We start from the raw sequence: 16,388 nt of genomic DNA, 5'->3' as shown, positions 1-16,388 counted from the left end.
AGAATTGTTTAAATTTTTATATTAATATAAAACATGAATTTTCTTCTACTCGATAGGAAAATATGTAAATGCGTAAAGATAAAAATGAAAAATAAATATCGATACGAATAAATCGATAAAGATTGATGATGAAATATATTGATTCTAATAATAGAATTGGCATTATAAATCTCTTTGCTATATTAATAATATTTATTGTATCTCATATAACTCGGTGACCGAATTTTATAACAAATGATTTTTTATATATGTTGGTAAGTCTACAGATGCAATCAAATTTTTGATTGATATTAATTAAAATCTATGTTCATAAAAATGACAAATTTTATATTATGGTGTAAATATATCTTATCTAATAAATTGAAAGTAACAGAAACTGATAGTTGGTTTACTACTTATTATATATATAGATAATTGCTATATATAATTTACAGATATATTTTAAAAGATGGAACTAATATGTGCAGTGCAAAATTATGATTGGGGTAAATATGGTACAAACAGTATTGTTGCAACATTAATTAAAACAGCAAATCCTAAGTTTATAATAAATGAAGAAAAACCATATGCAGAACTATGGATGGGCACACATCCTAATGGTCCTTCATATCTAAAGGAAAAAGACATTTCTTTAGAAGAATATATACAAAAAAATACAAACGTATTAGGTATTGAAATACAACAAAAATTTGGATCATCTTTACCTTTTTTGTTTAAAGTTTTATCTATAAGAAAAGCATTATCAATTCAAGCACATCCAGATAAGGTAAATCTATTTATATTTATGTTTATAAATTATTATTTAATTTTTATATATTAATTACAGAAAAAGGCAGAACAATTACATTTGCAGCATCCTGAAATTTATAAGGATTCCAATCATAAACCTGAATTAGCAATAGCATTAACAGAATTTGGAGCTCTTTGTGGTTTTCGTCCAATTGAAGAAATAAAAGAATATTTCAAATTACTACCTGAACTACGAGCAGTAATTGGTGAAGATTTAGTTCATGAATGTATGATAATAAATGACCCTGAAAATATAGTGCCTTTTAAAAAATGTTTTCACAGTCTTATGACGTGTGACCATAATTTAGTAATGTTACAACTTGAACATTTGCTTGAAAGATTGGCATATTTGGGTAAACTTAAATAATAAAATCATATTTGTAATTATATAATGCATTAAGGAAATTAATAAATTTTATTAATTGTGCAATGTTTATAGATAAATCATCTCAAGTAACATTGAACGGTGATCTATTGCAAAAACTTCATTTAGATTACCCTGGAGATGTTGGATGTTTTGGTATATATATATTTAATTATATCACTTTGCAACCAGGCGAGGCTTTGTATCTTGCTCCAAATGAACCACATGCATATATATATGGTGGTTCGTATTAATAATTTATATATGTACAAATTCGAATAGATGTCTTTTAAAATAATTTTAATTTTATAGATTGTATAGAATGTATGGCATGCTCAGATAATGTAGTACGTGCTGGATTAACACCAAAGTTGAAAGATGTAGAAACATTAACAGAAATATTAACATATAAATGTGAGTCATTGTTTGCTAAAAAATTTTATGGGTACTTTGAAGATAATTATACAGAGATATTTCAACCTCCAGTACCAGATTTTGCAGTAGCCAAAATTTTAGTAAGTTTTTTTGCTAAACAATTAAATATTACATCGTATATAGAAATACTTATTATTACGAATTTATTTTTAGATACCATCTGATAAAATGACATATGAATTGATTCCAAGAAGAACAGCTAGTATATTAATTATCATAAATGGTAGAGCAGAAACTCATACATCACAAATTCTTCAGAAAGGATCTATTTTATTTGTTCATGCAAATGAAAAAATTATGTTGAAAATTCTAAAAGAACATTGCTCATTACTAATGTTTCAAGCATTTGCAAATGTATAAACAAAAATAAAAAACCAATTTAAATTCATAGGGTATTTTAGTATTATGTGCCTTTTAAAATAATAATTCACTCAATTGTATACCTTGTAAGCATTAAGCAAAAAATTATGTATTTCTCTATTGATTTTAAAGTGGTATTATTCTTATTACAGACATTAGCAAAAATTATATTTAATTTACAATCTATGACATAATTAATGTATAATATATGTACAAAATATATAATAAGAAAGTATAAATGTAATGTGCTGATTTTAATATGGCTTCGTATTATGATAATGAACATAATGTTTTCCATCATGACGATCATATCTATCACCTCTTTCAAGACTTCTACGGTCCCAATTATGATTACGGCTTCCATGTCCTTGATTTTGTTGACCCCAATCATATGGTTGTTTACGTGGTTTATTGTACCATGGATCTACAATTGGTGGTTTTTTTGGTATTGCTCTTTTAATTTTCATAAATTCAATATCGTTTTCAGTAAAACGATCTTTAAATTCAATTTCACATTCTTCTAAAAATCTTTTTTGTTCTTCTGTCATATTATTTTCCATCATTGAGTTGTAGAAATATGTTAATAGTCACAAATGATACTAAATATAGATAAAACTGTTTTTATCTTTTATAAAACATTTGCATAAGCTATAAATAAAAATTCTTCCACTTGCTGTAAATTCATAATACTTAATCAGATATCTAAAGTATTTTTTAAATAAAATTATATTTTGTGAACTTAAAATTGTATTTTTGAAAAACTCACATACAAGATAGTTACTTGAATGTCCAGTTAATATTCGTGTTTCAATTTTATTATAATATATTAACTTCGAATGAAAAATCAGACTTGCATAAACGAATGTTAGTATTGTCGTGTTTAACCTGTTTATATTGATTATACCGAATACAATATATTTATTTTATATTGTTTTATATTAATACCTCTAGCTCAACAAACCACAATTTTGAATATTAAAACTGTTTATTCGATAAACATATATCACTTAAATGAATATTATTTATATTATTCAACAAAATCATATTAGAACGATATGCATGCACTCTATATTTGTTCCAAAATTCTCGCTTAATAAGTACCTTCTAGACAAAGATGCGCAGAAATACTTGCGCAAAGCTACGATTATTAACATTTATATTGATACATCTATGAATATTACGTATATACTATCGACTAATAAAAATTTATCTTTATTTTAAGTTTTTACTAATATATACATAAAACACTATTATGCAAAATATTTAAAATATGAAATATTTTCATTGCACGTATGCACACTTTGTGCACGTATTGAATCAGTGCGACTGTCACGTAATAAAACGTCAGAATAATGTGTACTATACGTGTAGTAAGTGTAGATTATATATATACATCATGCTTAAAAAATAAATTTTCTTTAGAATGAACGATAATTACGAACAATTGACTGTCAAAGATGTAACTAGTTATGTTGCATCCTTAACAATAATATTTGGTGGTATCATACCATATATACCACAGTATAGAGAAATCAAAAGAAAAAGAGATGCAGAAGGATTTTCTTTATATGTTTGTTTGACATTATTGATTGCAAACACTCTTCGCATTTTATTTTGGTTAGTTTCAAGTAATTATTTAATTTCTTTTATCTTTTTTACAAATCTCATCTTTCTTGCAGGTTTGGTAAGCATTATGAAACACCTCTTTTAATTCAAAGTATTATAATGATCATTACAATGTTTACTATGATCAAACTTTCTGTCAATGTACATAATAGAAGTCAAATAATTAAGATAAAAGAACGAGTATTTACAGGTATACAATTTTTATAATAAATCTAGAAATAGAAAAACTAAATTAATTCTTACTTTTATAAAAATGATTCATTTGGATAGATTTGGAAACAAAGTTTTTTTGGAAATGGACAGATTTCCAATCTTACTTGGATTTTATGCTGCTGTTTGCTATCATAGGTGGAATATTAATGTATTGGTTTATAGATATACCCATATTTGTAGAAATTGTAGGTTTCCTTGCAGTATTAATAGAGGCAATGCTTGGAATACCACAATTTTTACGTAATTTTTATAATAAATCTACAAGTGGAATGAGGTAAAGAAATAAATACATTCTTAATATGTAACTATAATCAATCTAAAGTAATTTGCTTTATAATTTTAGTATAACAATGGTTAGCATGTGGACATTAGGAGATCTCTTTAAGACTTTTTATTTTGTATTACGAGAAGCTCCAATTCAATTTGAGGTATGTGGTGCTCTTCAAATTATAATAGATATTGCAATACTGACACAAGTATATATTTATCAAAAGAATACATCAATGCATCCTCAAGTTATTACACGAGCTGATTAGTTAATTAGAAATATATTATTAATTATGTTGATTTTTAAAAACAATTTACCATAATGAAACAAACTATTTTTGTAAGTTTCTATCAAATTATCTTGTATAAACACATTCTGTAAATATGAAAATTAATATTACAAGGTCCAAAAAACATAGTTGTGTGTGAACTTTTGACAATCATTTTAATATTGACTTATTTAATAGTATTATGTAGGCATTAATCTTTTTGAATACCAAATTTGTATAAATTTATAATTTTTATTTATTATTATTAATTAAATTATTATTTAATTAAAATTGTGTATATACATAAGAATATCAAGAACTTAATATATTAAGATATTATATTAATATACCAAGAATTTGTAGTTAAGAAATAAAATAGTGAATCAGATTTTTCATCAATAGAAAGAAATGAAGATTTTTGAAAAAGTATTAATATATTATTATATTTTATATTAAATTTAAGTACTAATTGATGAAATATAATTTTTTTTAACATATTAAAAATATATTAAAGCCAAGAAGATATTATAATTTTGAAAGTAATAAGAAAATTAAGTTTTGTAACTATGCTTTACTAAGAAATACATTAATAATTTTGTATATTTATATACAAATGTGTCCAACTTGTTTTTGTTTTTGTTAATTTTATATATTTTTATGAGTAGGAACTTTAAATGATTTTAATTATTAACTTTAAAACCATTAAATGGTTTACAAAAATTATTTTGATAAATTTATAATGTAAAATAATTCTGTAGAATATTCAGGATGTATTATTAAAAATAGATAAATACAAATGCAATATTTTTTGTAAATATTACATAAATAAGTACTTATGTCATATTACATTTTAATGAACAATGAATCTTTTTTAAAATTCTGTACTTTTTAAAATTGATATATTACAAGAAAACTGATACATGTAATTTTTTAATTACATTTGCATTATTAATACTTTACACAATGTCAAATTTAATAAAGTTATTAGATACAATTCCTTAACTTAAATTTAATATTAAAATATTTTTTAAGTCATTATATATATATATACGCGCATTTAGATCCATATGCAGAATAATTACGCAACTAATATATATTCCTTTTTTGAATGAAAATAAAAAAAGTGATAGAAAATTAAGTTATAGAGTATAAAAATGTTTATTTTTCTATGAATTTATTTTTTTCGTAAAATCAATCATATAGTTAGTTAAACAAAAGTGTATTTGCATTTCTTGATGCATTGCTATACTTATAAAAAAAGCAATCTTATAGAAAAATAAGTATTGTTATAATCTTCCACTTTATTCTATATCATTTTTTTATTTGTACTCAAAAAAAATAATAATCTTGTTATTCACCCTGTATAATGTGATGTAAAAAATGTTTTTATATATAGTTTAATTATATAGAGTGTCTTAAGGTACTGTATATACTAGGCTCTTCTTTAATGATTACACTGTTCCAAGAATTTTTTTCAATTACATAATTGATTCCTTTATTCCATTTGTATCACTCAACATGAAAATAGATAGTTTATATATTTTGTGAACCATCTTTTATATAGGGATGGCTAGATAGTTTCTATCTGTTTCCAAAAACAACCAAAATATTTAAGATAATTACATAAATACATACAAAGATAGATAAATGGGCATAGATAGATGATAATAAGTAAATAAATAAATAAATAAATAAATATCTCTAAAATATATTACAAAACTTAAATTTATAATACTTATTATCAACTCTATTAACATAAAATATATTATTGATAGTAACAATAGTACAATATATATAATGAATATATTGAAAGCCATATGTTACTACAAAAATTTTTATAATATTGCATTACATTGTAATGAGGCTGATGATTTTTATTATTTCATGTCTGTATTAATAACTTATAACAACTTATAAATTTATTAATATCTTTATATTACATTGATAAAATATCTATTATTACTTCAATAAAATTGCTATTATAGAATATGAATCTTGAGAACTGATATTTTTTATACAATCCATACTTGAAAGAAATAATACAACAGATATGATAATCAAAACCTTTTTGATAATTTCATAAATATCAACTTTAGTAAACAATAATTCTGATGTATTACATGTTTTATTCCAATTTTCTTATTAGCTGCAATTTTTAGGTATAATTTTACTAAAGAATTTTAAAAATTACAAAGCATTGAAGTTTCAAAATCTAATTTCAAGTGAAAATTATTATGTTGTTTTTTCTATTACTATTTATTCTAATACTATATCACATTCTTAATAGTTTTATTAAGAGTGCACATTATATTTTCGATTTCTAACATATAAAAATAAAGCTACATTCAGCAAGTCGAGAATTATAGTATGTAAGTAAAATAAATTGCATGTTACTTTCAGAAATGCAAATAAATTTGTATAATTTGAAATATGATACTTATGATGATACATGGCCGGATGATGTTTAATAGTTCTAATATATGATACAAAGAGAATTCTCTGAAGTATTATTTATATAAAGATTAGAATCAGTCATTTCCAGAGCATAATATACAAATTGGAAGAACTGCCTATTTAAAATATTTATAGAATGTATTTCATAATTTTCATTTTCTTTGTTTCTTATGATTGACGTATATTCAAGCATATACATTATGTCCAATTATTAATTTCTAAGAAATGCAGTATTATTTCCTTACTATATTAAGATTTGCTTTCATATAGCTTTCTTTTTAAATTTTAATTTTCATTTTAACTAATAAAGACTGAGGTAAGAGTACATAAATATATTGCATTAGTGTACAACCTAAATGTTTATTATACAGGATTTTATTAGAAAAATGGTGAAGTTTTAAATTCAAATAGCAATATAAAAATGCATATTATATTATATGTTTTATTCTATATTCATTTATTACAGATTAAATTAATATAAATTAAATCAATTTAAATGAGTGCATTGTGTCTGTTGTTTTACATACATATAAATAATATTCTATTTAAAACATCACCATTCTTCTACAAAAATATTATATTTGTGACCCTGCTATTAGGTTTGGAAGGAATATGTTTCTAATATGTATTAGAGTATAATGTGATATTTATGAAGCATGTGATATAAATATTTCAGACATAATATGAAATATTTCATATTTTCTACTTTAGAGATCATTCAGTTAATATATTTAAATACATTAAGAAATGTACTATATTTTAATTATTAAATAATTTTTAGCAGTTAATCCTTTTTCAATTATGTTACAGTGCTTTATATTTATCTAAGTCAATGAATAAATATATAAAATTGTTTGGCAAATATTATGTGAGAATACAAATGTTTTTTCAATATCTTGAAAATTACTTCTATTAAGCACCTTAAAATTTGTACATATTTAAGCATGGACCTCCCAAATCTATTTGTTAAAAAGAGTTCTTACGCGAATGAGGCAAGCTGCATAAAGCTTCTTATCTATAGGATATAATATAAAGTGGACAAATTTTATTTCTTAACTGATAATATTTTTACTGTAATCTTGCATCATGCAACATTTTAACTAATATATGCATATTATTAGTTAAATATTTTTAAATAATTATAATCACATTTTTCCTACCAATAAAGAAAATTATATAATACTTTAAAAAAGAATTAGGCTGCAGACCAATGTTCAGATCTCCATAAAAGAGTGTACATGTTATGCTTAAGATCTTCTACTTCTGCACCATTTATCGGAAAATCGGTAAAACGTGATATTAAACTTCTATATCCCTGACCAACTGTTACTAATATAAGTTTTTTTTTATCAGTTGATTTAAACGAAATTATTTGACACACTTTACCTTCAAAAGGTCTAAATACTGTTATTGGCCTCAATGTATTACATTCAGCAACAACAATACAACCCCAAGTAGTGCCAATGTAAAGTTGATTCATATATGATTCAAGAGCAGTTATTTGACATTTTTCTGTTGTCAGATTCTCTTCTATAGAGATTGATTTAAAACTTTCCGAACAAGGAACTAACTTAGACATATCTAATTTATTTATTATTTGCCTAGAATCAACATCCCATTGATAAACAATACATCCAGGATAGGTATATGATAAAATTGAATGCTCTGCACTTAATAAATATGTAGCAAATAAATTTTTCATAGCTGTATCTCCAGTTACATGTGAAATTTGAATTGTATCAATTAAATTAGTATCTTTTAATATATAAATAGTTATTCTACCAAAACTTTGACCCATCCATAATTCTAATATACGTTTTTTCTTATATACTGCTGCTATAGAATATGTTTTTATATTATCATTTATATCCGTACTAATTTCTGTTTTTTTCATTTGTGTAAATGAATTTGACAAAAGAAATGTTTTACCACTGTGTAGTGCTATAGCAAATTGTTTTAATGGTTCCAAATATATCAAACCTACTACTTTTGATTCTTTGTTATGATCTGGTTCAAGATGATAACTAGCTACACAGCCAAAATTGTTTTCCAAATATACATGTATTTGTCCAGTATTATCTCCAATCCATATATAACCATCTACCCCACACATAGCATATGGTATTATTGGTGTTTCAATCCTAATATGTCGTAACCATCCCTTTTGTGTTCCTATTAACATATCCACTTCACCATTATTATAGCCAAACCAAATTTCATCTCCATTTATATTTTCTTCTGAAATTGTATTTGTCATAGTAACAGCAGTGACTTGTGTTCTTTCTGTCAGTAATATAACATCTATTAAATGAGTAAATTCTGGTGCTGATGCGATAGATACTATTTGACTAGCTGTTGGTCGATCTTTTGGGTTTTGAGCCCAGCAAATAACCATTAAATCAAGAGCATAACATGGATGAAAAGTTTCTCTGTATGTTAATGGAGGTCTTCCACCTTCTAAAATGCATTCTTTAACTGCTTCATGTCCTTCAAATGGTTGTCTTAAAGTTATTAATTCATATATAAACATGCCAAATGAAAATGAGTCTACTTTTTCAGTATACTCTTCTTCTCCATTATATTTTATAATTTCAGGAGCCATAAAACCTTCTGTTCCTCCAAATCCTTTAGCACCTGTAGGTAATGTCAATCTAGATATACCATAATCAGCTACTTTTACATGTACTGGATGTTCTGGATGGTCTTGAAATGGTAATGGCATTTGCCATACCAAAACATTTTCAGATTTTAAATCTCTGTATATCACATGCTGTTGATGAAGATATTCTACAGCTTTTGCCACCTGAAGAATTATAGCTTGCAGAGTGTATGGATCCAGTTTAGCACCTGATCGTCTATAATTTTTTAAAACATTATCTAATGCTCCTTCAGGTGCTAGATCTAGTACTAAAGCTAATGGACTGATAACTATACCTATTAATGGTACAATATTGGCGTGCCTTAAAGTTAATAATATATTTAGTTCTTGTCTAGCTGTGCAATATGCTTTACATGCATATTGAAGAGGATCTCTATCCCATTTACTTTGTGCTGCTTTATATGCAAGAATAGCAGATTGTTTTGAATTTGGACCTGGTGGAACAGGTTGTAACATTTTAATAGCAACATCTGTTTTAATATGTGTACCAGGAAGGCGGCAAACACCTTTAAAAACAAAACCAAATGCACCTCTTCCCAATAATTTTCCCCGTTTAATGTCTTCTGATCTTATTAAATGTTTAACACCTAAATCCATGAAAATAATATCAGGTGCTACATGTGAGAGTGGTATATCTGAATGCTTGGGACAACTAATTGGTTTATTACTGTAAGCTGCAAGAATACATTCTTCAACCATCCAAGAATATGTAAGTATAGCTTCTGAATGGAAATTTCTCCATATTTCGGGATGTCCTTCTAATGATGACATCCTACTTGATGTTAAACTATCATATCCTACACCACTATCTCCATCAGATTTGTAACTATCTTGGCTTTGTCTCTCACGATTTATATAATATTTATGAATATCTTCAGTTAAATGATCATTATTATCATGTATTTCATTTTCATAATCTATATTGCTAAGTAAACATCTAGGACAAGGGATCAGCCTTGTGACTAATAATTTTCCTTCAGAAGTATGTACAAAACGTGTACCTAAAGTTGGGTACCAATCTTCTAATAAAATATCAATGTGATCAACTATTAAAGCTAACATTTGTGGTACACTTTCTGGCCGTGGTTCTACTGCAATTGCTTGGTATCCTACTGGTTCATCATCTATCGAATCTGACATAATCGGTTGCTTAATAACAAGTGTGTCAACAGGAAACCAAATTTCTAGAATAGCAGAATTTTTTAAATCAACTGTACACCATATACCATCTTGTTTTAGTTTAAACTTAAATTGTCTATAATCGTAAGGCGAATTTTTTAAATTGTAATTAACTTCCTTTAAACGCAATAAAGTAATTCCAGCATAACGTAATTCTATTCCAGTTTGCCATAAAATCCATTCTGCTTGGATATCCAATAAACTTGCGAAAATATTGTCATCAACAAAATCTTTAAAAGGAGCTAAAAAAGACATAACAATCTCTACAATAGCATCATCAGCTAAGATTCTTGTTATGAGTCTGGACCAAAAGCCACTAGGAAAATAAGACATAAGAAGTAATCTTGTTACAGAACAATCTGGTTGGGATCTAGAAGTTAATACACATTCTGAACTTGTTTTTTCTCCAGCTACATTAAGACAAGTAATCATGGGAGATGTAATTTTTTTGGTACGCGCATACCAACTTCGTGATTTTACGGGAATTTTAATAATTTGATTGTTTCTTAAAACATCTTCTTCAGTTGGTAAAAGAGATGGTATGAGTAAAGTACGATAATCCCAAGTTAATGCAACTTCGAATTTGTTAAGAAGACTTACAATGTATCCTTGAGTGTCAATTGATGATATAGTTGAAGATTTAAAAACATGTTGAATATCGTCTAATTTCATTATACCAGATCGAGCAAAAGGATTTATCTCTCTTATCGTAACTACATGGGCAAGCATATCGCATAGCCATTGTGGATCAAGGAAATATAAATCTTTGAGTGTAGCATCATCATAATGCAAAATAATTCCATTTTCATGAAGAAAAAGAGTTGCTTGGTGTAATTCTGCTGGATCTCTAAAAGATCTATGTAATTTTTGAAGTTCACTATTTACTGCAGCATAATATTGTTCAGCTTTTAATACAGGATCTACACCAGCTAATTTTCTGTCATGAGCAAGTTGTATTACAACATCCTCTAAAGCAAGATAGCTCGCAGGAACTTTTTGTTCTAATAATAATTCTTTACTTCCTGGAGATCTTAAACTAAATACAACATCATAGATTAAATTACATAGCATTTTTATATTATGCCTAGTTTTACAACTCACTTCAACTGTTTCCATTACTTTTGGTAAACCACATTTTTCAGCATCAACAACATTAATGAATTTATCACGAATGTATTGTTGTAGTTTTTCACTATGATCATATGAAATATCATAATGTGTACCTACTATGATTACAGGAGAATTAGGAGCTCTACTTTGAATATTTACTAGCCATTGAAATATTTCTGAAACACCTTTGAAACCATCAGTTATTCTCCATACAACCAAATATAAACTACGTTTTGAAAGAAAATATTGATGAGTGGCATAATATTCTCTTTGTCCACCAAAATCCCATGTTCTAAAGTAAACTGGTCCATGTGAAGATTGTGTTCTTATTTTTTTCTCATATATCCAATCTCCAATATCAACTCCAACAGTAGATATAATTGTTCCTCTGGCAGTCTTAGCATTTATATTTTTATTACCCATTCTTTTAGCCCAATGTTCTGATGATTTCTTTTTATTGGGAACTTCACCTTCTTGTCGTAATTGTTCTAATAAGCTTGTTTTTCCAATTCCTTGAATTCCTACAATCATTAACTTCATTCGTGCATAAGGCTTTGCATCTTCAAGAATTGATTTTAAATAACCTATAACATCCATTGTTTTATATTTTTTAGATTCTATCATTGTTTTTAAAGGTTCTTGCAGTCTACAACCTTGAGTATTCAAATTCCATAAACGAGAGAGCAACCCCATTTGTGGGGGCAATTCAACAATTTCAGTATTACCACTAATGTTCAAAACAGATAGATTATTCAATTCATAAATATTTTGAGGTATTTCTTTTAATTGATTATTGCTTATATCCAGCATACTAACATTTGGAAACAGGAGATATAATTTAGATCCAGGATAGTTTGTTTTTATATCTTTATCTACACTTTCCTCATCTATATTTGGCATTTCTCCATCGTCTATTGAAGTTAACTGAATTCTACTCAGTAAATTGTTAGCAAGAATAAGTGTTCTTAAATTTTCTAGTCGTAAATGCCTCCTATGCGTACATACAGACATAAGAACAATGTCTCGTAAAGATGTTGCTGTTTGTCTATTGTTAGGGATCATTGGTGATTGTATATTAGTGGTAGGACAATAACAAGCTGTATTCGCTTGTTCCATTGAATCTGTACTATCAATTTGTGGCAAACTAGGCCAACAAGAAATTTGATTGTTTGATAAATCCAGTTGTTTTAAACTGGCAGGATAGGAAGTAATATGACTCATTGATCTAAGAGAATTGTAAGCCATATTTAAACGGACTAAGCTAACAGCCAAACATGGTAACGCTACTGGTATGCTATTAAACAAATTGTGTGCTAAATTTAAAGATCCCAATAGTGATCTAACACCAGTTTCTATATCATCTGAAACCTTTTCTGAAACTTGGATAGATCCTGTCCAAAAATGGGGACGTTCCATCTCTATAATTTGAGCATTAGCTATTTTTGTAAACGATTCAAATTCTAGAGAATCATCTCGAGGAATACCTAATTGAGAAGTTAAACTTCGTGTACTAGGACTATTGCTTAATGAATCTTCACGTGATGACTTTTTTGAAATGTTTTGAGAAATTTGACTAGGCAAGTCACGTAACAAATTAAATGATGCATTTAGCTCTTTTAATTTAGGTGCACGCCACAAATTTTCTGGAAGGCATTGTAATTTATTATTTGATACATCCATGATTTCTAGAGATGGTAAATTCATTATGAAGTCAGGCAATTGTTCTAAACGATTATCTTGCAAATATATTTCCTCCAAAACAGGACATAGTTTATCCTTTGGATTTTTTGATTCAGCTGTAAGGATATCAATTTTATTTTGTGCCATGTTTAAGTATTTTAAACTCTGCAAATAAAATATAGTAGATGGTACAGAAGTTATAGAATTATGAGATATGTCTATCCTTGTAACAGCGTATAATACAAGATCATTATTTTTAGGACTTAATTTTTTGTTAACGTGTAGTACAGCATCAATCAACCATTGTGAGCGAATTTGAGATAAATGACATTGTTGATTATGCCAATTTATCATAGTTGGAGTATTTGGAAATAATGTGGAATAAGTAACATTACCGAAAGAAGGAAGTGCAGAAAAATGTGAAGTTTGAGTACAATCTGTCATGGCTTTTTTATTAATTTTATATTCTGAATCGGGATAAGCTTTTATAGATAATAGCTTAGCAGTTAAAGCCTCATCTCTGTTTTGTGCTGCAATTTTTAATGCTTTACAATCATTATCAACTGCTCCATGTTTTAATAAAAGATCAGCAATCTTTATATCACGATTTTGACAAGCTATAGTTAATACAGTAGAGTTGTTCATTTCTTGATCACCATGATCACTAGATATTTTAGCTGACAAATTTGGATTAGATCCAGCTGATAGCAATGCTGCTACAACTTCTGTATGTCTAGCCTTTACAGCAGCATGCAATGCTGTTTCAGTATTGTTATTGCAATATAAATCTATATTTATAGGACTTATCATATTATCATCTTTTTTATCATAAGACTTGCTTCTAAAATTCAAAGAAGACATTAACCTTTGAATTCCACTAGATATCTTTCGTTTGGATATAGGTAATGGCTGAGCAATTCCTGCATCTTCTTCTTTTATCTTTCGTGCATTCACTTTATAACTTAATAACATATCCACGATTTTAATATTTCCCAAATTACTAGATATGTACAAAACATTTTGACCTGTAGCATCCTGAGTATTAATGTCAAATGGCATTTCATACTCAAATTCTCCAGGAGTATCTCTATATCTCTGATATAGATTTTGTGGATATTCAAATTTTAATAATATATCAATAACCAAATAATGACCATTGAGAGCAGCTGCATGAATGGGTAGCCATTTTTCTACTGTGAGAAACTGTACTTGATTAGGAAAATAACGAAGAAGCATTTCAACAATTTCTACTTTACCATTGTGACAGGCTATATATAATGGGCAATATTTAGTAACTGGATGTATTCTACAATCTGCACCATTGTCCAAAAGTAACTTAACTATATCTTTGTGGCCCATTTCACAAGCAATAAAGAGTAATGTATTTGCACCATTTGGGGCCATATTAATAATTGATTCCAAATCAGCTGATAAACTTTGAATCATATTTCTAGCTGCCACAATATCACCTTGAATGCAAGCAGCACGCAATGAAGCATGAGATGCATGTTTAGCTAATTCATATCTTTCAGCAGCCAATTTAAGTAAGTTAACACATATATTATTTTTGTATTTTTCTGCTATGTTCAATGGATTTAATCCATTGTCATCACAAATCATTAAATCAGCATTAAATTCCAATAGTTTTTCTACGTTAGAGTTATGACCATGTTCTGTGCAAATGTGTAATGGTGTACGGTAATGGCCTCTAGGCCCACATGGTATATTTGGATTGGCACCTGCTTTAAGGAGAATATCTAAACATCGAGAATTCTCTGTTATAGCTGCAGCATGTAACGGTGTTCTACCCCAAGAATCTTGACTATTTATATATTGAGCATGTTCACCTCTTAATAGATCTTCCAACAATTCTGCATTATCCCAAAGGGCAGCTTGGTGAAGCAATCTTCCAGGAAAATCTTCGTCTATAGGTGTATAATCATCCATAATGGAAACTATAAAACAACAATTATATTTAGTATTAAATATTATTAATTTAATATTAGTATCAAATATTTTTAATACTTTTGATCAGTTTACATCTAACAAACACTTTAAGATTATTTTAATATTTATGTTTATATATGTATACTTACGATTATATTTCAGTATTTTTCAAAATGTTTTATTCACATTCTCAAGTATCCTTTGTTTTATAATATATTTTAATGAATTTATTATATTAACAATCATAATTTATTTTAATTTTATAAACATAATTTTGTAACATTGCTTCAAAAAGTTTGCTTAATTATTTTTATATAAAATCGAGTATTTTTTATATATGTATACATAGACGTGTATACACATATATCTAGAATAAAAAATGATTATTTTAATATTTCATTGGTATTCATTAAAAAAAGTACTTATAACATTTTTCGTTTATACTCATGTTTGCTTACATCTTAATAATTAATTATATAAAATTATTTTATCTCAAAATATGTTATGCATTCATAATTATTGTGATTTTATATAGAATTACACTCATTGAGTATCTTTGAAATAGCACTGCACTTCTCGTAAAGTTTACTTTCCGAGAGATCTGTCAAAATAGCACTTGCTCTTCACGTTATGTCATGAAACATTCGTATTTGTATCCGATTTTAAAACTTTTTTGTATTAAATATCACATTAATTTGTATAAACTATTAAAAACAGACGATGATAAATCAATAATAATAAGGAATTTTGAAATTCTTATACAAGTTGATTATAACACTAAAATGACGACTTGAAACCGCCATTTTGTAACTTCCTTATCGACCGAACCTCAAAGATATTTTAATAAAAAGATATTTAAAGAAATATATTATGGATAATTTTTTCTATACTTTAATATATTAAAATATATTTAAAAATGTATATCATAAAAACAAATTTTAATATTGGTATATAAACTTAATACAACCAATCAATTAAATTATGTAATCAGCCTTCATTATACAGAATATTTTTTTCTGATGCTATCGAATTACCA

General features: G+C 26.7%; 4 protein-coding genes across 5 annotated transcripts; 2 read left to right on the top strand and 2 right to left on the bottom strand.

Moving 5' to 3' along the window:
- Positions 1-49: 49 nt before the first annotated feature.
- On the top strand, positions 50-1,976 carry LOC127061622 (mannose-6-phosphate isomerase). The gene is made up of 6 exons (XM_050988756.1): positions 50-254; positions 435-766; positions 827-1,142; positions 1,229-1,396; positions 1,466-1,668; positions 1,742-1,976. Exons 2-6 carry the CDS (start codon positions 449-451, stop codon positions 1,946-1,948), a joined length of 1,212 nt encoding a protein of 403 aa, XP_050844713.1. The 5' UTR covers positions 50-254; positions 435-448; the 3' UTR covers positions 1,949-1,976.
- Positions 1,977-2,202: 226 nt separating this feature from the next.
- Positions 2,203-2,496, bottom strand: LOC127072244 (RNA guanine-N7 methyltransferase activating subunit). Its single transcript, XM_051012528.1, has one exon. The coding sequence runs from the start codon at positions 2,494-2,496 to the stop codon at positions 2,203-2,205; it is 294 nt and encodes a 97-aa protein (XP_050868485.1).
- Positions 2,497-3,108: 612 nt separating this feature from the next.
- On the top strand, positions 3,109-4,711 carry LOC127061624 (solute carrier family 66 member 2). 2 transcript variants are annotated; one of them, XM_050988758.1, is made up of 5 exons: positions 3,109-3,291; positions 3,371-3,565; positions 3,628-3,764; positions 3,845-4,061; positions 4,110-4,711. In XM_050988758.1, exons 2-5 carry the CDS (start codon positions 3,372-3,374, stop codon positions 4,321-4,323), a joined length of 762 nt encoding a protein of 253 aa, XP_050844715.1. In that variant the 5' UTR covers positions 3,109-3,291; position 3,371; the 3' UTR covers positions 4,324-4,711. The 2 variants fall into 2 exon arrangements, with proteins under 2 accessions (XP_050844715.1, XP_050844716.1); XM_050988759.1 differs by having other exon boundaries at positions 3,123-3,565; positions 4,131-4,711.
- Positions 4,712-5,791: 1,080 nt separating this feature from the next.
- On the bottom strand, positions 5,792-16,252 carry LOC127061617 (leucine-rich repeat serine/threonine-protein kinase 1). The gene is made up of 3 exons (XM_050988747.1): positions 15,811-16,252; positions 15,502-15,719; positions 5,792-15,360 (listed from the first exon to the last, which is right to left on the bottom strand). Exon 3 carries the CDS (start codon positions 15,350-15,352, stop codon positions 7,973-7,975), a length of 7,380 nt encoding a protein of 2,459 aa, XP_050844704.1. The 5' UTR covers positions 15,353-15,360; positions 15,502-15,719; positions 15,811-16,252; the 3' UTR covers positions 5,792-7,972.
- Positions 16,253-16,388: the final 136 nt, after the last annotated feature.

The sequence above is a fragment of the Vespula vulgaris genome, chromosome 2 (genome assembly GCF_905475345.1).
Source record: "Vespula vulgaris chromosome 2, iyVesVulg1.1, whole genome shotgun sequence".
Classification (NCBI taxonomy): domain Eukaryota; kingdom Metazoa; phylum Arthropoda; class Insecta; order Hymenoptera; family Vespidae; genus Vespula; species Vespula vulgaris.
Note: the sequence above shows the minus strand (reverse complement) of the source record. Positions and strands in the feature narration are given on the sequence as shown.

Coding starts and splice junctions, on each gene's coding strand:
- LOC127061622 (XM_050988756.1), top strand. CDS start 449: ATGGAACTAATATGTGCAGTGCAAAATTATGATTGGGGTAAATATGGT. Junction 1,143..1,228: donor TGAAAGATTGGCATATTTGG/GTAAACTTAAAT, acceptor CAATGTTTATAG/ATAAATCATCTCAAGTAACA. Junction 1,669..1,741: donor TTGCAGTAGCCAAAATTTTA/GTAAGTTTTTTT, acceptor ATTTATTTTTAG/ATACCATCTGATAAAATGAC.
- LOC127072244 (XM_051012528.1), bottom strand. CDS start 2,496: ATGACAGAAGAACAAAAAAGATTTTTAGAAGAATGTGAAATTGAATTT.
- LOC127061624 (XM_050988758.1), top strand. CDS start 3,372: ATGAACGATAATTACGAACAATTGACTGTCAAAGATGTAACTAGTTAT. Junction 3,566..3,627: donor ACTCTTCGCATTTTATTTTG/GTTAGTTTCAAG, acceptor TCTTTCTTGCAG/GTTTGGTAAGCATTATGAAA. Junction 4,062..4,109: donor AAATCTACAAGTGGAATGAG/GTAAAGAAATAA, acceptor ATCAATCTAAAG/TAATTTGCTTTATAATTTTA.
- LOC127061617 (XM_050988747.1), bottom strand. CDS start 15,352: ATGGATGATTATACACCTATAGACGAAGATTTTCCTGGAAGATTGCTT.